We start from the raw sequence: 15,941 nt of genomic DNA, 5'->3' as shown, positions 1-15,941 counted from the left end.
ATGTCTCATCAACACATTCTGACCCCCAGAGTCTATACACTCATTTTCTCGCTCCATTCTGTCAAAAGCTTTCTTTCAGAAACCTGTTCCATTCAGTGTATTTGTCCTACACAGCATCTGCCTCATATTTGTATTAGCAGTGTATCTGGCAAGCCAATGTTTTATAACTGACTGCTATGTGACTAGTAACCATATTTCTTTGCCCACATTTATATAAATGCATAATATCCTTTATCAGGAGCAACAGAAATTTTATTCAAATACAGACTATGTAATGCTTACAGACCCCTTTTACCCAACCAATCAGCAAAGCCTATCAACTAACTTTTTAATATATCCACAACCCTATTCCTTATCACTGTCATCAACCCTTAGTCCTTGGTCCCTACAATAGGCAGCTTCCCAAATGGTCCCAAGCTACCACCTTCTACGTTCTAGCCTTCACTCAGTAACTACAGTAATCCCTTTAAAACACAGGTAACAAGGCTGGGCATGGGGATACTGATACAAGAGGACTGTCCTAATTTTGAGGCCAGCATGGGCTACACAGTGAATTCAAGGCCAGCCTGAACCACCACTATATAGTAGGACTCTGCTCAAAAACAAACGAAGAAGAAGAAAGGAGATTAAGACTGAATCTAGACTTGTACTCTCACCATGTTCTAAAATAGAACAGAAATAGACCAAACAGCAAAGAAAATAATCAACAGAGTAAAGAGAAAACCTACAGAATGGCAAAAAACCAAAACAAAACAAAACAAAAAACCTGCCATCTTCTCCTTGGACAAGGATTAATATCTAGAATATATAAAGAACTCAAAAATAATTACACTCCTCTACTACAAATAAATGACTCAATCAAAAAAATGAGCAACTGCAATAAAGAGACTTTTCTTAGAAGTAGTACAAATAGTCAATAAATAGATTTTTAATCTATTCCACATCTCTAGCCATTAGAGAAACGCAAGTTAAAACAACATTGAGATTCTATCTTACTCTAGAAAGAATGGCCATCATCAAGAAATTAAAAAACAACACATGTTCATAAGGCTGTACAGAAAAAAGAACCTTTCTACACCGTTGGTGGGAATGTAAACTAGTACAGTCACTATGGAAAACAGTATGGAGATTCCTAAAAAACTAAAAACAGAAATTCCATTCAACCCAGCTAGTGCCCTTCTAGGTATCTTCCTGAGTTAAAGACACACTACAGTGATATGTGCATACCCATATTTATAGCAGCACAACTCACAACAGCTAAATCTTGGAAGCAGCCTATACACCCAATAAAAGATGAACAGATAAGCAAATGTTGTATCAGGTACAGCGGAGTACTACTGTCTCAACAAAGGATAAATTTGAGTCACTTATAGGAAAACAGATGCACCTTGAGACCATAAGTTTAGGAGAAACAAATCAGACACTCAAGTGTAAAAAATCACATAGTTTCTCTTACAGGAGAAGCCCAAAGTATAAACAACTTAAAGAGTACATTAAAGGTAGTAGAAAACAGGGAGATAGATCTTCTGCAATTAGAAAACGAACTAAGAGATAGAGGAAGAAGGGAGGAAAGACAGGGAAGGGGAAGCAACTGTGCTTCAAACTTAATACATCCAAAAGTGGGCTCTGAAAAATTGTTCTTCTCAGTCTTGTCCATCTTACTACATAGAAACCATCAGCCTGCCCTTTAGACCACAAATCTAAGCATTATCACAGATGCTCTCTCCCCCAATCAATCTGACCAAAAGTCCTGCCTTTTTTTTATCATCTTCATATCCTACACTCTAGCCCAAGCACTCACCTCCTCTTCCACAGGTCACGAGACAGTCCCTGAAGCTGTTCTTACCTCTACCCTTACATCTCCCCACATGCCCTTTACTCTCAACACCAAGGTCACAGTAAGGTAAACTTCAGGCCATTTGTTGCTCATCTCCTCAAAACCTTCTCAAGTTTCCCACATCACTCAGAGTAAACACAAAAGAGAGAATGACCTACAAAGTGCTACAAGGTCAGACCTTGCATTACACTTCTGACTGCACTCCATCACTGCTCCCTTCATTCACGTGGGGTGGGCACCATGGCTTCTTTGCTGTTCCTAGACATGCCAAGGAAATTCTCACTTCCACGACTTTTTACTTACTGCCCATCTCTGCCTCCCCAGGTATCAGCATGTTCCTTCACTCACTCCATTCAAGCCCATATTCAATGTCATTTATGAAAAGAGCTTTCCCTGACCACCTAATTTGACTAATTCTCTATCCTTTTACTGGTTTTTCTTTGTAATTCATACTTGATGAGTTATATATTTGTTTGGTATATCCTTCTCTACATCAAAGCAGAAACTGAAAGTTACTCAATAAACTATTAAATCAGGTGTGGTGGTACATGCCTGCAATTCCAGCACTCAGGAGGCTGAGGCAGGAGAATTGCTGAGTTCAAGGTCAGCCTCGACTACATGAGTTCAAGTACAGCCTGAACACTATACAGTGAGACTATGTCTCAAAAAAATAAAAGACAAATAAACAAGCAAACAAAACTACCGAAATTTACTCAATTTTTGCCCTAGCCAAATTTAGGAAGGAAAAAACAAAACAGTGATGCTAAGTTGGTTAAAAATTAACAAAACCATTTCCCCTAATTGATTATACTTACCCATGTACATAAAATAATGTATAAAGCTTCTTTGCATCAGTCATGCAGCTTCGAGTTACAGATAGGACCCCTTTCGGCCCTACTGTCAGGGGCTCAAGGGCAGGATTTCCAGACTCTACAAGCTGGGAAAAGAGGCGCTCCACACTGCGGCGACAACCAACACACGGAACAAGCTGAGAAAGCGCGCTCAAGACTTCACGTGATGTTACCACCATGGCAATACTGAGATCCTGTTGTTTAAGCATACTATGTCGCTGAGAAAAACAAGGAAAGAAAAATGAAGACTCTTACAACATAAGATTACTGTCTCACTAATGCTGGTTCCTACCCTAGTGCTGTTAGTACAACCTGGGCAGTACCTGCCATTTCTAGTCATGACTAAGTCACGAAGGCAAAGTAGTCCACCTCATCCATGCTGCACTCGGCTGGATCCACACAGTCTCCTTAGGATACCAGGATAAGTAGTGTGTGTCCCAGCACAGCAAGATGAAGCCCTGCATCTGGAAATTCAGGTCTTGTTCACTATGTCTAGTACTAGCACTTAAAACTAAAGATGCAGTGTGGCTTTACCATGTATTTTCAACTTTTTTTGTTTTTTTTTGAGACAGGGTCATACTATGCAGTTCAGGCAGATCTTGAACTCATTATGTAGCCCAGGCTGGTCTCAAACTCATAACAATCCTCCTGCTTCAGCCTCCCATGCTGGGATTACAGGCGTGCACCATCACACCCGGCTTCTTTTCTTTTTTAACACTACTGTTTAGCAACAGGAGTCAAAGTAGGATGAAGATCATGAACAGCAGCAGTTCTCAACTTGCAGGCATGGGCAGAAGCTATGGTTTAGTGGGAGAGAACAAGGCCTTTCTTACATATGTGAGAACCTGCAACCAACAATTCATCTGTGTATCAATGTTTTCTGTTGGTTATGACAAGCTAGAAAAATGATTTTTAAAAAAAAACCACAGCTGTAGCGAAATGGGCAAAACCTCTACTTGATAGCATTAAAGTTACACTACAATTAAGACTTCCAGATTTACTAAAAACAGATGGGAAAGTAAGATAATTACCAACAGTAACTTTTTATTTAGTTTTTTCTAATGGCAGAAAGAGAGTTCTGAAGTAAACTAACAAGTTACCTTCTATTATATACTTAAGTATCATTCCTCAGAAATGAAATAAAAATTATAAAGTTCATAATATATAATATCTTTAATTGAACAAATCTGTCACATAGAAGAAACCTAATAGCACACTTTTGTTTTTTGAGGTGCAGAAGACTGAATCTGGGGCCTCACAAGTGCTAGGCAAACACTCTATCACTGAAATACATCCACAGCCCACAACACATTCTTAATAAAAAGTGGCATACCTTATCTTTAAAAGCCAAGAAAAATGGTCTGGTGAAATCAGAGCCTTATGGACATATGAGATGTTCACACAACACCACATGCCAGATCCATAAATCAGGTACATAACTATATTCACCACAGCAACAGTAAAAATGAAAGCAATTTCAGAGCAATCTTAATACCTAGGGAATCTTATGTTAAAACAAAATCTTATGTCCAAATTTTAAATGATTCTTTTAATACAGACACACATCTAAAAACAGTGATTTTAAAAACTATTACCTGAATGAACTGCTTTAGCTGTGCACCATTATTCTGATGCCCATCGAAACTTAACACATTGTCAGGAAATTCCATCACCATCTTAAAATGCAAACAGAACAAAAATAAAATATTTTATCCTCTTCTAATACCTTTTACAGCTTGTTTAATAAACTCCAGGACTGAGCCAGATTTCCTCCTTCCCCCCCAAAAAAACTATGAACAATACAACCACAGTATACAGAGTTCTAAAATCAGAATGCTACAGTCACAGTCAGGCAAGGACCCTGAAGCAAGACAGATGTAAGTTTAATCCAAACTGTCAGTTAACACAGTTGTCCTAACTCTGGGTAAGTTACCCTGCCTAATTGTTAATTTCCTCATGTGCAAAACAAAAAAAACATGATAAAGTAGTAATTTCTAATATCTGCTTCACAGAAAAGTGTTAAGAATTAAGTTGCATTTTGAAGTATTTCTTGCAATATCTAACAATGGCATATAATAAATCGAATACCCTTATAGTTTTAGTTAATTCCTCATAATTATGGCATAGATCTTCTGTCCTTAAAAATATCTATATTGGACCAGTATAGCTAAGTGGCACATCGCCTGCTTGGTAAGTGTGACATCCCAAGTTTGAGTCCTGGCTCAAAATAAATAAATACATATACATTTATACACACATACACACACACACATACACATAGATATATGAGGCTGGGGATATAGCTCAATGAAAGAGTACTTGTCTAGCATATCTGAGGTCCTGGACTCAATCCTCAGTACTACTACCAAAAAAAACCCATGCATTTTCTCAGGATATTATCTAGCACATGCCATTTGCTCTAATTATGAACAAAAAAGATACACATGACCTGTAATGTCACAAATCTTAAGAACTATAGTTGTGTATCACAAAGAACCATTTTAGCGGTAAGACGTCATCACATTTAAAGCAGCATTCCAGTCAAGAAGGGTGATGCACGCCTGTAATCCTAACACTTGGTAAACTGAGGCAGGAGGCTCACCATGAGTTCAAGGTGCCTGAACTACATAATAAAACCCTATCTAAACAAACATGCATCTCAATTCCAAAACTGTAATGTGAAACAAGTATAACCCCAAAACAATGAAATTAAGTAATTCACCCACATCTTAACTGAAACAACATTAAAGGGAGCAAAATATTGTGCTAGAACAACTACTTTCAGACAACTGACCTCAAACTCCTAGATACCCAGAGTGACATCAGATGGGCACCTGTCTGAGGCAAAAAATAAAACAAAACACCACCTGGGTGAATGTGGTCTTAAAAAGACCCCTCCTGTCTCCAATTACATCCATAAAGACCTACTTTGTTTTTGGATTTGTAGTGTACTACTAGGTAGGGAACCCAGGTCCTCTCACTGAGCTACATCCCCAGTCTTTTTAAAACAGTCTCACTAAATTGCCTCCACTGACCTCAAATTTGCAGTCCTCCTGCATCAGCCTCCTGACTACCTAGGATTGCAGGCAAGAAACCTGTCAACACCTGCTTCTTTAATTGAAGTGACCATTCTCTTCCCTCTACGTGAGAAGTGAAACATTTAAGGCAGGAGTTGTGGAGCATGCCTGTAATCCAAGCATTTAGGAGGCTGAGGCAGGAGGATCACTGAAAGTTTGAGGCCAGCTTGGTTTACACAGTGAAATCAAAGCCCAGCCTGGACTACACAGCAAGATCCTGTCTCCAAAAAAAGGACAAAAAAAGATTAAAAACATTCTTGTTCTAACTACAAACCAAGGCCTCATTAACAACAAAAAGAAATTAAGATCATTCCTTGATTTGGAAAGGAAATAATACTGGACAGAAAAAGTAGGAAAGCAGATTTTTAAGTGGAAGGGCAATGATGCAAAGAGCAACTTAACCCTGAAGACTTCACTATGTGTAACAAAAACAAAAACTGCACGTATAGTGACTCCAATTTTTACATGTGTGTATTTTATCTTGCAGAAAAAGAAACATGGGGCTATCTCTACAGAGTGGGCTGGTAGGATGATTATTTCGTTTTTATGTGTCACTATCTTTCCCAAATTTAGGGGGTGAGTATTTCTTGCTTCTAAATCTATAATCAGACCGGTTGAGAGACAAGGCTCTATCTCAATAGCTTTGACTCTTCTAGAAGTTCAATATGTAACACAGATACATATACATTTATTCTCAAATCTTACTATTTCAAAAATCAGTCATCTAATTTTTAGATTTACCAATCCCAGGAATTTGTTTCTAATTTTCCTTCTCAATCTCATTAATATTTTCAAAGAATGATACAACAATAACACTTAATACAGCCTCACTCACACTATATATGTATTATTCTAAGCATTTTCAATTAGCTTTAGCAACACTACCAAGTAAAACTGAAGCCACCAGTATTGCCACTAGCATAATGATGTAGCTCTATAAATCTGGTGGGGATAAATGAAATAAATGAGCAAACTATCTTAATTTATATTGTACTCGAACTGAGCAAAATAGTTAATAGCTCAATTAATTCACATTATGCTTTTTTGAATCATCACAAGAAATTTTACTGTCAGGCTAGAGGCGTGTCTCAAGTGGTACAGCACTTGCCTACCATGCTTGAAACTGGGTTCAATCTCTCCCCTCAAATAGGCTTCCTTCAACCTGGTTCTTAGATGAGACCTTAAGTTTGACAGTATAAATGAATTTTTATTCTTTTTTTAAAGATTATTTTATTCTTATCTTTTGTTTCAAAATTTATTTATTTATTTGGTACTGGGAATCAAACTCATGATCTCAAACTTGCCAGGCAGGTGCTGTGCCGCTGAGCTATATCCCTGACCCCTTGTTTTACAACTTAGAAGTCAAAGAACACATCTAAAATATCAAGACCTACTATTTTTTTTTTAAAGACAGGGTCTTGCTGTGTAGTACAGGCCGGCCTTAAACTCATGTGATCCTCCTGCTTCAGCTTCCTGAGTGCTGGGATCACAAGGGTATGCCACCATACCCGAGTTGACTTTTTTAAAGCCACAATTACATAAATAACACTTGCTTTAGGAATCCTTTTAAAAAGATTTTTTAAAAAACTTATTTTGGCTGGGGATTTAGCTCAGCGGCATAAGCGCCTGCCTGGCAATCGTCTGGTCGTGAGTTCAATCCTTGGTTAAAAAAAAAAAAACAACAAACTTATTTCAATTTCATTTTCATCTTATATACATGTCAACTATTAACTAGGAGTGGTGGTCACACTGCAGCTACTCGACAGGCTGAGGCAGAAGGATTCCAAGTATGAGGCCAACCTGGGCAGACTCTACCTCAAAATTAAAAAGCTGAGGATGTAACTCATGGTAGAGGACCTCTTGGTCTAATCCAGTTTGTTTGCCAAAAAACCAACCATCCAACCAACCACTAAGCTATTAGTATTTCCTGGGTTGCGCTGGCTTGGACAATACTACACTGTCCTCTGAACTTACTCATTCTATCTAGAGACTCTATCCTAAATAATCACACCGCCCTTGCCTTTCAAACATTTAGGACCATGTTTTAAAAACTGGTAATCACTGCATGCTGTTTAAGAGAAGACAATAAAAAATAAGGAAGGCAAACAGGCTACTAGCACTATTTGTCTCCTGTTTTTAAAAACCACTTCTTTGACTTAATCCTAAATCCCTCGGTTACCTACAGGCAGACAGTCCTGTTAGGTATTCAGGAGTGGTATCACAAAGGAATCACTATGTTCAGCTGCAGGATGAGGTTGCCTGTCCGCAGCTAACCAAAAATAGAACGAGTCATCGTGCTGCAATTACAGCTTCATAAAGTTTATTGAATCCATCACCCACTTTCACTTTTAAGTATCTGTCCTGGTTTCTCCTGACCACAAAAAAAAATCTGCTTTTAGCTCATTCTCGTAAGTTTTAACAACATTAAATTTGTATTTATCAAAATTATTATCAAACTATTTGTCACTTTAACTTTACTTTTATTTCATCTGCTTTGCTATTTGTAACATCTATCACTTCTGGTAAAATTAAATATTAAATAGAGAAAAGAACTGAGGTTGGCAAGCATGAGGTCGTGAGTTTGAGCACCAGCACAAAAAAAAAAAAAAAAAAAGAAAGAAAGAAAGAAAGAAAGAAAAGAACTGAAGGAAAACATCAAATACTAAACTTGTAACAAATGCTAAACATCTAATCACCAAGTAAATATGCTAACATTTATTTATTATCTTTTAAAGTCTTAGGCAGTTAAAAATTTTATCAGTTTTTAGTCCACTCAGATACATTTGAATTAGAAGGGTAAACTGTGTTCCAGAAATACTGTAGCAATTTGACAATATGTATCAAGAATTTTTCAAAGCACTGTTATTCTTCCTCCAGTAATTCTATCTCCAAAAACCTGAGAAAAACAAATTTAAAGCACATATTTAACTCATATTTATACTCGTTACAGTATTACAGCAAAAAACTTTAATTTTCTCTATGTCCAATAATGAAAGGGTAATTACATTAATAGATGTCATACAACATAGTATTACATGACCACTAAAAATGTAGAAGGAACACTCTCCGACGCTGAGGTGATAGGACAGCAGATTCAGGCCCAGCCTGGGCAATTTAGCAATGTTGTGAGAATCTATCTCAAAATAAAATATACAAAAGGGCTGAGGGTGCAATTCAGTGTGAAGACCCTGGCTCAATACTCACTACTACTCTCAAAAACAAAAAAAAATTTAAGAGCAAGTCAGGGAAAGAAACAAGTATGTGGACCAGGGATTTAGTGCAGCGGCATAACAGCCTGCTTGGCAAGCACAAGGTCATGAGTTCAACCCTTAGTACCAAAAAAAAAAAAAAAAAAAAAACAAAAAACAAAAAACCAGCCAGCTGTGTTGGCTCAGGCCAATACTCCCAGCACTCAAGAGGCTGAAGCAGGACCATGTCAAATTCTAGCCAACCTGGGCAACTCGGCAACACTCACAAAATAAGAAGTTTAAAAAGGGATATAGATGCATCAGTGATGGAACATCTGCCTGGCACATGTGAGGGCCTGAGTTCACTCCCCAATAAGGGAGTAGAGTGGCTGGGTTGATAAGCCTACTACAGTGACCCACGCCAGTCGTCCCAGCACTTGGCAGGAGGATCACCAGGATTCCGAGCCCTGGAGTTTAAGATCGACCTGGATAACACAGCTCCTTCTAAAATAAAATGAGGAAACATTCTCAATATTACATTTAGTGAAAAAAGGAGGACATAAGATGTTATAGAAAACAATTCTGCAGCTATGTGTGTATCTATGACTGGAATTAAACCAATTATGACTAATCTCTAGGGGACAAGATTAAGGATACTTTCTTTTCTTTGTTATATGGTTATTTCTCAAGATTTTATAAGGAGTATATATTATGGGGGCTGAGGATTTAGCTCAGCGGCATAAGCACCCGCCTTGCAAGCAGGCAGTTGTGAGTTCGATCCCCAGTACCGATAAAAAGGAAAAAAAGACAAAAAAAAAAGGAGTATATATTATGGGTCAACATTTTTAAGACTATTTCCTTAAAAATTGCAATTCTTGGGGCTGGGGATTTAGCTCAGTGGCATAAGCGCCTGCCTTCCAAGCAGGCAGTCGTGAGTTTGATCCCTGGTAGCGATAAAAAGACAAAAAAAAATTGCAATTCTTCAAACATCTCTAACATAATACCTGTATTCTATCAGCTATTTCATAACCTATTAACACAGAACAGCATTTGACCACATGGCTTAACACTTTCCTAAACAGTCTACCAGTTTACTTATTTGGGATTTTTCTCTAATTTCAGCATTGTACACAAGTGTTTATAACCACTAAACTACTATAGTACTCTTTTAAATGCGAATATAACATGTAACATAAAACAGGCTGCTTCTTCACATACAAACTTAATTTCATTATATAAACCTAATTTCAAAATCGCCAGTTTTCAGCATTTTACCAAAGGCTAGAGTATCTTACTAAAATAACATTTGTAACTGTCTGTATACTATTAAACATTGTAACTAGACTAACACCTGGCTACTAACAAAATCCTAAGACTATTGTATTTGAAAGGTCACACTAGGTTTCCTCAGCTTGTTGCCTCTAGACCCTAAGTACAAAGATCAAACCAAATACTAACTTTGGGAATACACTGGCATCAAACTATCAATGGACCAGAATAGAGCATAAACTTCAAGCATCTTCATCTTCCCTCTAATCTCCCAATAGGAGCTTGGCTCTGCATTCTCCTTTAAGTGGGATTGGACAGAAAAGTCCTGAGAGAAATTTATTTAAATATGGTGCACCCTTGACAGGGATTTTACAAACATTCATTCACTAACAGCACTGAATAGACTGTGCAGAAATTTCCAAGACAAAGTAAAAATAAAATGTCTCATTCAATCCTTAGTGACAAAAACCCATTCCAAAAGCAAAGAAATGTTGCACCTTTTTCTAAATAAAATGGCATTTTGAGATATTTATGAAATCTTTAATTTTACTTGCCTTGGTCACAAGTTCATAAAACAATAAAAGCAAAACTCAACCTCCCAGGACAATGTAAAACAAGTGCCCTAGAAGTGCTTATGTTGGAGGGAGATAGAATAAGCTCTTACCAAGGGTTTTCACATTGAGAAAGGTTTTATTTTATCAGAGTGTTAGGCTTTTGTTTCTTTAATCTATTTAAAATATTAGGGGAAGCAAGGTGTAGTGATGCACACCTGTAATCCTAGCACTTGGGAAGGGATCCCTGCAAGTTCTGGGCCAATCTGGGCCACACAGTGAGTTCAAGGCCAGCCTGAACTACACAGTGAAATCCTATCTCAAAAAAACAAAAATAAATAAAATACAAGTGCAGAGGTAAAAATCATAGTATATTCCTGCAGACCAGTGGACTAGTGGAGAGAACTGCTTAAGCCAAGTTGAAGACCGGCCTGACAACTTCGAGCACCCCATCTTTAAAAAAAAAAAAAAAAAAAAAAAAAAAGAACAAAAGAGAAACACCACACAAAATTAAATAAAAATACAAGTCCATTACACTTCTAATGCAAAAATTTTAAATTTACCAAAATCATGACCACAAAGAATTTCTAAAAATCTGTTTGTCTTTTTCAATGGGGGCGGGGGAGGGATAGAGATGCTTTCACTTAAAAAGTTCTAACAAATTGAGTTATTCAACAGCTCTTTTAATCCTTTGAAAGTACTGCAGCTCAATCAAATCTTAATTGAGACTAGCAAAAAGAAAAGCACAGACTGGCATCTCTACAATGACTTGCATTTTATATAAAATGTGAAAGCCTTCAATAGGTATTTGCAAAAAAAAAAAAAAAGAAAGAAAATTGATACACTGTCCTTGAATAGCAAAAAAAGTCAAAGATGCTCAGATGAAGAGACACATACATCTTATCAAAATAGGCAAATGCATAACCCACAGTATCAGTATCATCAAAATGTAGATTTCGAAAGACATTAAGGTTCATTTAATTTCTTAAGAAATAGTGACAAGCAACTGCACACATTTCCTGTTCAGGTTCAATTCAAATTTCTGCTATTTCCTTTTAGGGGAAATAGTACAGCAATTACAGAGCAGAGGGTCAGCAATGCTATACCACCAAATCTTAAGGAAAAAAAAAAAAAAACTACCCAGGATTGGGTCTTTACACTAAGACAAGCAGTCCACTTTTTTTACTACTCTTACACATTCAACAATTTCGTTTCCCAAAAAAAGGGCAACCTGTAAACTAAAGAATAATGTGAAGAAAGCCCATTTTGAAGAGTCATGGCCTAGCAACACAATCATTTCAAGAGTTTTAATGTGCTAGACAACATGAGACTACTTACAACGAAACCGAATCATTTTAATGTAATCTTTACTGTGCAAGAGCATGTCACCCTGCCCTCAGTAATTATGCTTATGTAGTGAGAGGTATGGCATTAAAACAGAAAATACACAGGTAGCAATGCAGCTGCGACATTTCCAGATAATTAAGCCTCCCCGAGGGTAGGAGGTTTCTGTAAGGGATAGGCCCCAAACCCTAAGATCCTTCAACCCTTCTCCAAGGCGCGTGCTTTGGCAAAAGCAGACTCCTAAAGGGAAAGGGTATAGGAAGAGGGTTCAACAGGAAGGAAAATCTGGGCAGAAGGGCTCAAAAGGCGTTAGCAGCGCTGGCCTTCGGGACGGCAAAGGGTACAGAGAGAGATTTACTGCAAAGGCGAGTTTGTGGGGCCTGCCGGAGAGAAGGCCTCGCCTAGGAGTTGCAACACACTCTTTCTCCAGTGCGCAGCGCTCGGCCTGGGGGAGGGGAAGGAGGGGAAACAGCTGCCAGGGGAGCAGCGGGCCCAGCCCGGCCCGGCCCGCTCACCGTGAGTGTGTCGTCTATGTAGAGGGGAATCTGCCTTCTCTCGAAGGGGAACTCCTCCTCCCCGTCCCTGCACACTGCCACCAGTCGCGCCATCGTCCCCGACGCTGCCGTTGCCACCGTCACCACCTCCTCCCAGCTGCCGCCGCTGCTACTCCAGCCGCTGCCGCCTCTTCCCAGCTCCTGCCTGCAACAGCCAAACCCCGCGAACGTAAGCACCCGCCGCCGCGCAGCACATTCGCCACGGGGAGGGGGGAGCAGAGCAGGAGGGGACGGGAGAACCGCGCAGCGTTTCCCATCACCCGATTCCACACGCGCTCAGCCAATCAGCGCCGAGCAGCGCCGGGACCCGCCCCCTCGCGCCGCTCTCCCTCCCTGCCCCCGCCCGCCGCCCCTCCAGTCAGGGTCCAAAGGCGAGGTAGAAAGGACCCGTCGACCCGGGGCTTCCCCGCCCGTCACCGAAGTCCCGGCTCCACGATCCCACCCCGGATCTCCGCTCCACAACCCACTCCCCGCTTCCTGCTGCCGAGGTGCCCTCATCGCGCAGCTGACCCCTACTCTCCTTCCCGGTGCGCCCCGCCCAGCGGGTCTCCTAGGCTGCAGCTGCCCACCGCGACCCCGCCCCTGGGAGGGATCGACCCCGCCTCAGCTCTGCGGAGTCCGGGAAGGGGGCAGGCTCTGATCCGGTCCTCACCCTGGTCGCTGGAGGGCTCCCGGTTCTGACCTTCACCGCTTTGGCGGTCGCCTCCCTGGCCCCCACCTCTACTCCCCGTTACTGGCTGACGAGGCCCGCGTCAAGGCCGACCTGGACAGGGGCCGGCCTGGGCAGGAGCGCGGCTGCGACTGCCGTTTCCTCTCCAGGCTCGGTCAGCCGCTCGCGCCACGGGGAGTGGGGGAGGGAAGGCGGGGGACGTGGGGAGGGTGGGGCAGGGAGGGGTCGAGCGCTCCGGGCGGGGTCCCCGCCTCTTCTCGCGAGACTGCGGGCCGCGGCTCTGGCGTCCTAGCTTTTGAAGTCTGCATGGAGGGTTGGAGAGGTGCTGCGCCGGCTACTGCGCCGCTGTCATCCGTGCTCTTTCGAGTTTAGGCCCTCAAACTCGGAATAGGACTAATAGGAAGTGGGCTTACACCTCAACCCTCCACGCGGGGCTGAGAACAGTTTTCCGGAGAGTCGAGGGATGAAGTGAGCCGAGTTAACTCAGGATCCCGGCCCAGGGTGGACCTGGGTACATGGTGAGGAGCTAAGGCTCCCAAGGTCAGTGAGGAAAAGGACCAAATGGGGGCGAGAGACAAACTCTGGCCTTGGTTTTCAGGCACTTGACACCGCTTCCCCTATGGGATAGACTCGAGAAGGAAAAGACTGATTCGTTATCTGCCTCTGCGCATTGGAGAGGGTGGGAGCTGCTCTTGCTAACAGGCTTTTGGTTTTGTTGGGCTAGAGGCAAACGGAACACTGAGTGGTGGTTTGTGTATGCGTCCTTGCCGAAGGAGCTTAAATTTAGGCTGAGTTAATATTAACTTAGGGACTCCCTTAAGCAAAGTACTGCTGGTAGCCAGAGTACTGGAAGTGGCCAAGGCCCTCTCCTCTGACCAGCTTTCAGAAGCTGAGCTGCTATATATAGACAGTTCCTGCACATGGCCCACTCTGTGCACTCAGATCCTACCTTGACGACTTTTTTAAAGACTAGTTGAAAGGCCAGAACAGTTGTTGGGATGTATTTTGCCTGCGAAGGTCTTGATGAGCTTAAGGATAAATAAATTTACTGCTCTTATAACTGACCAATCCTAAGAACATCTCTGTATTTCTTGGTAGAATAGGCTAAAGTTTTGTTACTGACCTTTAAAAAGTATTTTGAGGGGCTGGGGATTTAGCTCAGTGGCATAAGCACCTGCCTTGCAAGCAGGCAGTCGTGATTTCGATCCCCGGTACTGATAAAAAGGAAAAAGACAAAAATAAATAAATAAATAGAAAAGTATTTTGAACATCATATGAAGTCTTAGAAATTCATAACATAAACTCCATAGTGCATCCTTAGCCATGCTGACTTACGGCATTGTGTGGTCACTGCTAGGGTAAGTGACATAATAAGCTGGGAAAACCATTGTATAATTCCAGGGTGTAAGTATCTAGTGTTTTATCTTTTCATATTAAGAAATCACAGAACCATATAATCATTAAATTCCATAGGCATATAGGATGTATGTGCAACTTATGACAGGGTTACAGGTCACAGTCAAAATTTGGATATAAAGAATTTTGTAGGCAGGCATAGTGGCTCACACCTGTAATCCCAGCACTCAGGAGTTTGAGGCAGGAGGATCTTGCAAGTTTGAGATCAGCCTGAGCTACAAAGTGAGCTCAAAGCCAGCCTGAACTGCATAGCAAGACCCTTACTCAAAAAGACAAAAAAAAAAAAAAAAAATGGGTTGGGGATTTAGCTCAGTGGTGTAAGTGCAAACTCAAGGTCGCGAGTTCAATCCCCAGTACCAAAAAAAAAAGAATCTTCCATTATGAAACACTCAAGAATACTGTGGCTTTTAAAGTTTAGAAACATGGAGCCAGGGACTTAGCTCAGTGGCTTAAGCACCTGCTTGACAAGTATAAGGTTGTGAGTTTGAGTCCGAGTACCACAAAACAAAACAAAAACAAAAGAGTCTAGAAATGTGTCTATAGGTACATCAGTGTATGTACTTTGTCTTTCAAACTTCATTTGGATCAGTTTGGTAAAGAAAGCACATTGAGAGTAACAAGCTTAATTCATAGTTGCTATTTTAGTTACTCACTGAACTTACACTGACTACTAGTAAAGAACAGCTGCACAGAAAATGATTTTGTTTTATTTTTTTGGTACCAGGGACCGAACTCATGACCTTGAGCTTGCCCAGGCAGGCGCTTGTCTGCTGAGCTAAATCCCCAGCCTTAGGAAAAGGATATTTGATTAAACTATAACTTTGTTGTTTAACATAAAAATCAAGGCTAGGGATACAGCTCAGTGGCACAGTGCCTGCCTGGCAAGCACAAGACCCTGAGTATGATTCCTGGTACCAAAAAAACCCAAAATGACAATGTTATTTAAATATAACACTAAGCCAGGAGTGGTATGGGGCATGCTTGTAATCCCAGCTCTTGGGAGACTAAGGCAGGAAGATAGCTGCAAGTTAGAGATCGGCCTGGGTTGCAAAGTGGTCAAAGGCCAGCCCGAACTGCATAGGGAGAAGTGTCACAAAAAGTAAAAAAAAAAAAAAAAAAAAAAAAAAATATATATATATATATATATATATACACACACACACACACAATCTACAAATTCTCTG

General features: G+C 40.6%; 2 protein-coding genes across 7 annotated transcripts in view; one reads left to right on the top strand and one right to left on the bottom strand.

Annotated features, from left to right (window-relative positions):
* The window catches only part of Ggnbp2 (gametogenetin binding protein 2), a 34,972-nt gene extending 21,446 nt beyond the window's left edge, over positions 1-13,526 (bottom strand). For 4 of the 5 annotated variants that reach the window (XM_013152103.3, XM_013152104.3, XM_003469584.5 and 1 more), the window contains exons 1-4: positions 13,324-13,526; positions 12,633-12,816; positions 4,284-4,364; positions 2,653-2,906 (exon numbers count right to left, since the gene is read on the bottom strand). In XM_013152103.3, coding sequence (XP_013007557.1) covers positions 2,653-2,906; positions 4,284-4,364; positions 12,633-12,725 — 428 coding nt within the window. In that variant the 5' untranslated portion in view covers positions 12,726-12,816; positions 13,324-13,526. Of the gene's footprint in view, positions 1-2,652; positions 2,907-4,283; positions 4,365-12,632; positions 12,817-13,323 lie in introns of those variants that run through there. The other variant, XM_023564989.2, reaches the window with a different exon arrangement.
* The window catches only part of Myo19 (myosin XIX), a 49,165-nt gene continuing 46,237 nt past the window's right edge, over positions 13,014-15,941 (top strand). Inside the window, exon 1 of one of the 2 annotated variants that reach the window (XM_063250906.1) lies at positions 13,014-13,198. The gene's annotated coding sequence lies outside the window, so the exon portion shown is untranslated. The remainder of the gene's footprint in view (positions 13,199-15,941) is intronic. The other variant, XM_063250907.1, reaches the window with a different exon arrangement.

Source organism: Cavia porcellus, unplaced genomic scaffold, assembly GCF_034190915.1.
Source record: "Cavia porcellus strain 051 isolate PalLab524CR breed Dunkin Hartley unplaced genomic scaffold, mCavPor4.1 scaffold_6, whole genome shotgun sequence".
In the NCBI taxonomy this organism is placed as follows: Eukaryota; Metazoa; Chordata; class Mammalia; order Rodentia; family Caviidae; genus Cavia; species Cavia porcellus.
Note: the sequence above shows the minus strand (reverse complement) of the source record. Positions and strands in the feature narration are given on the sequence as shown.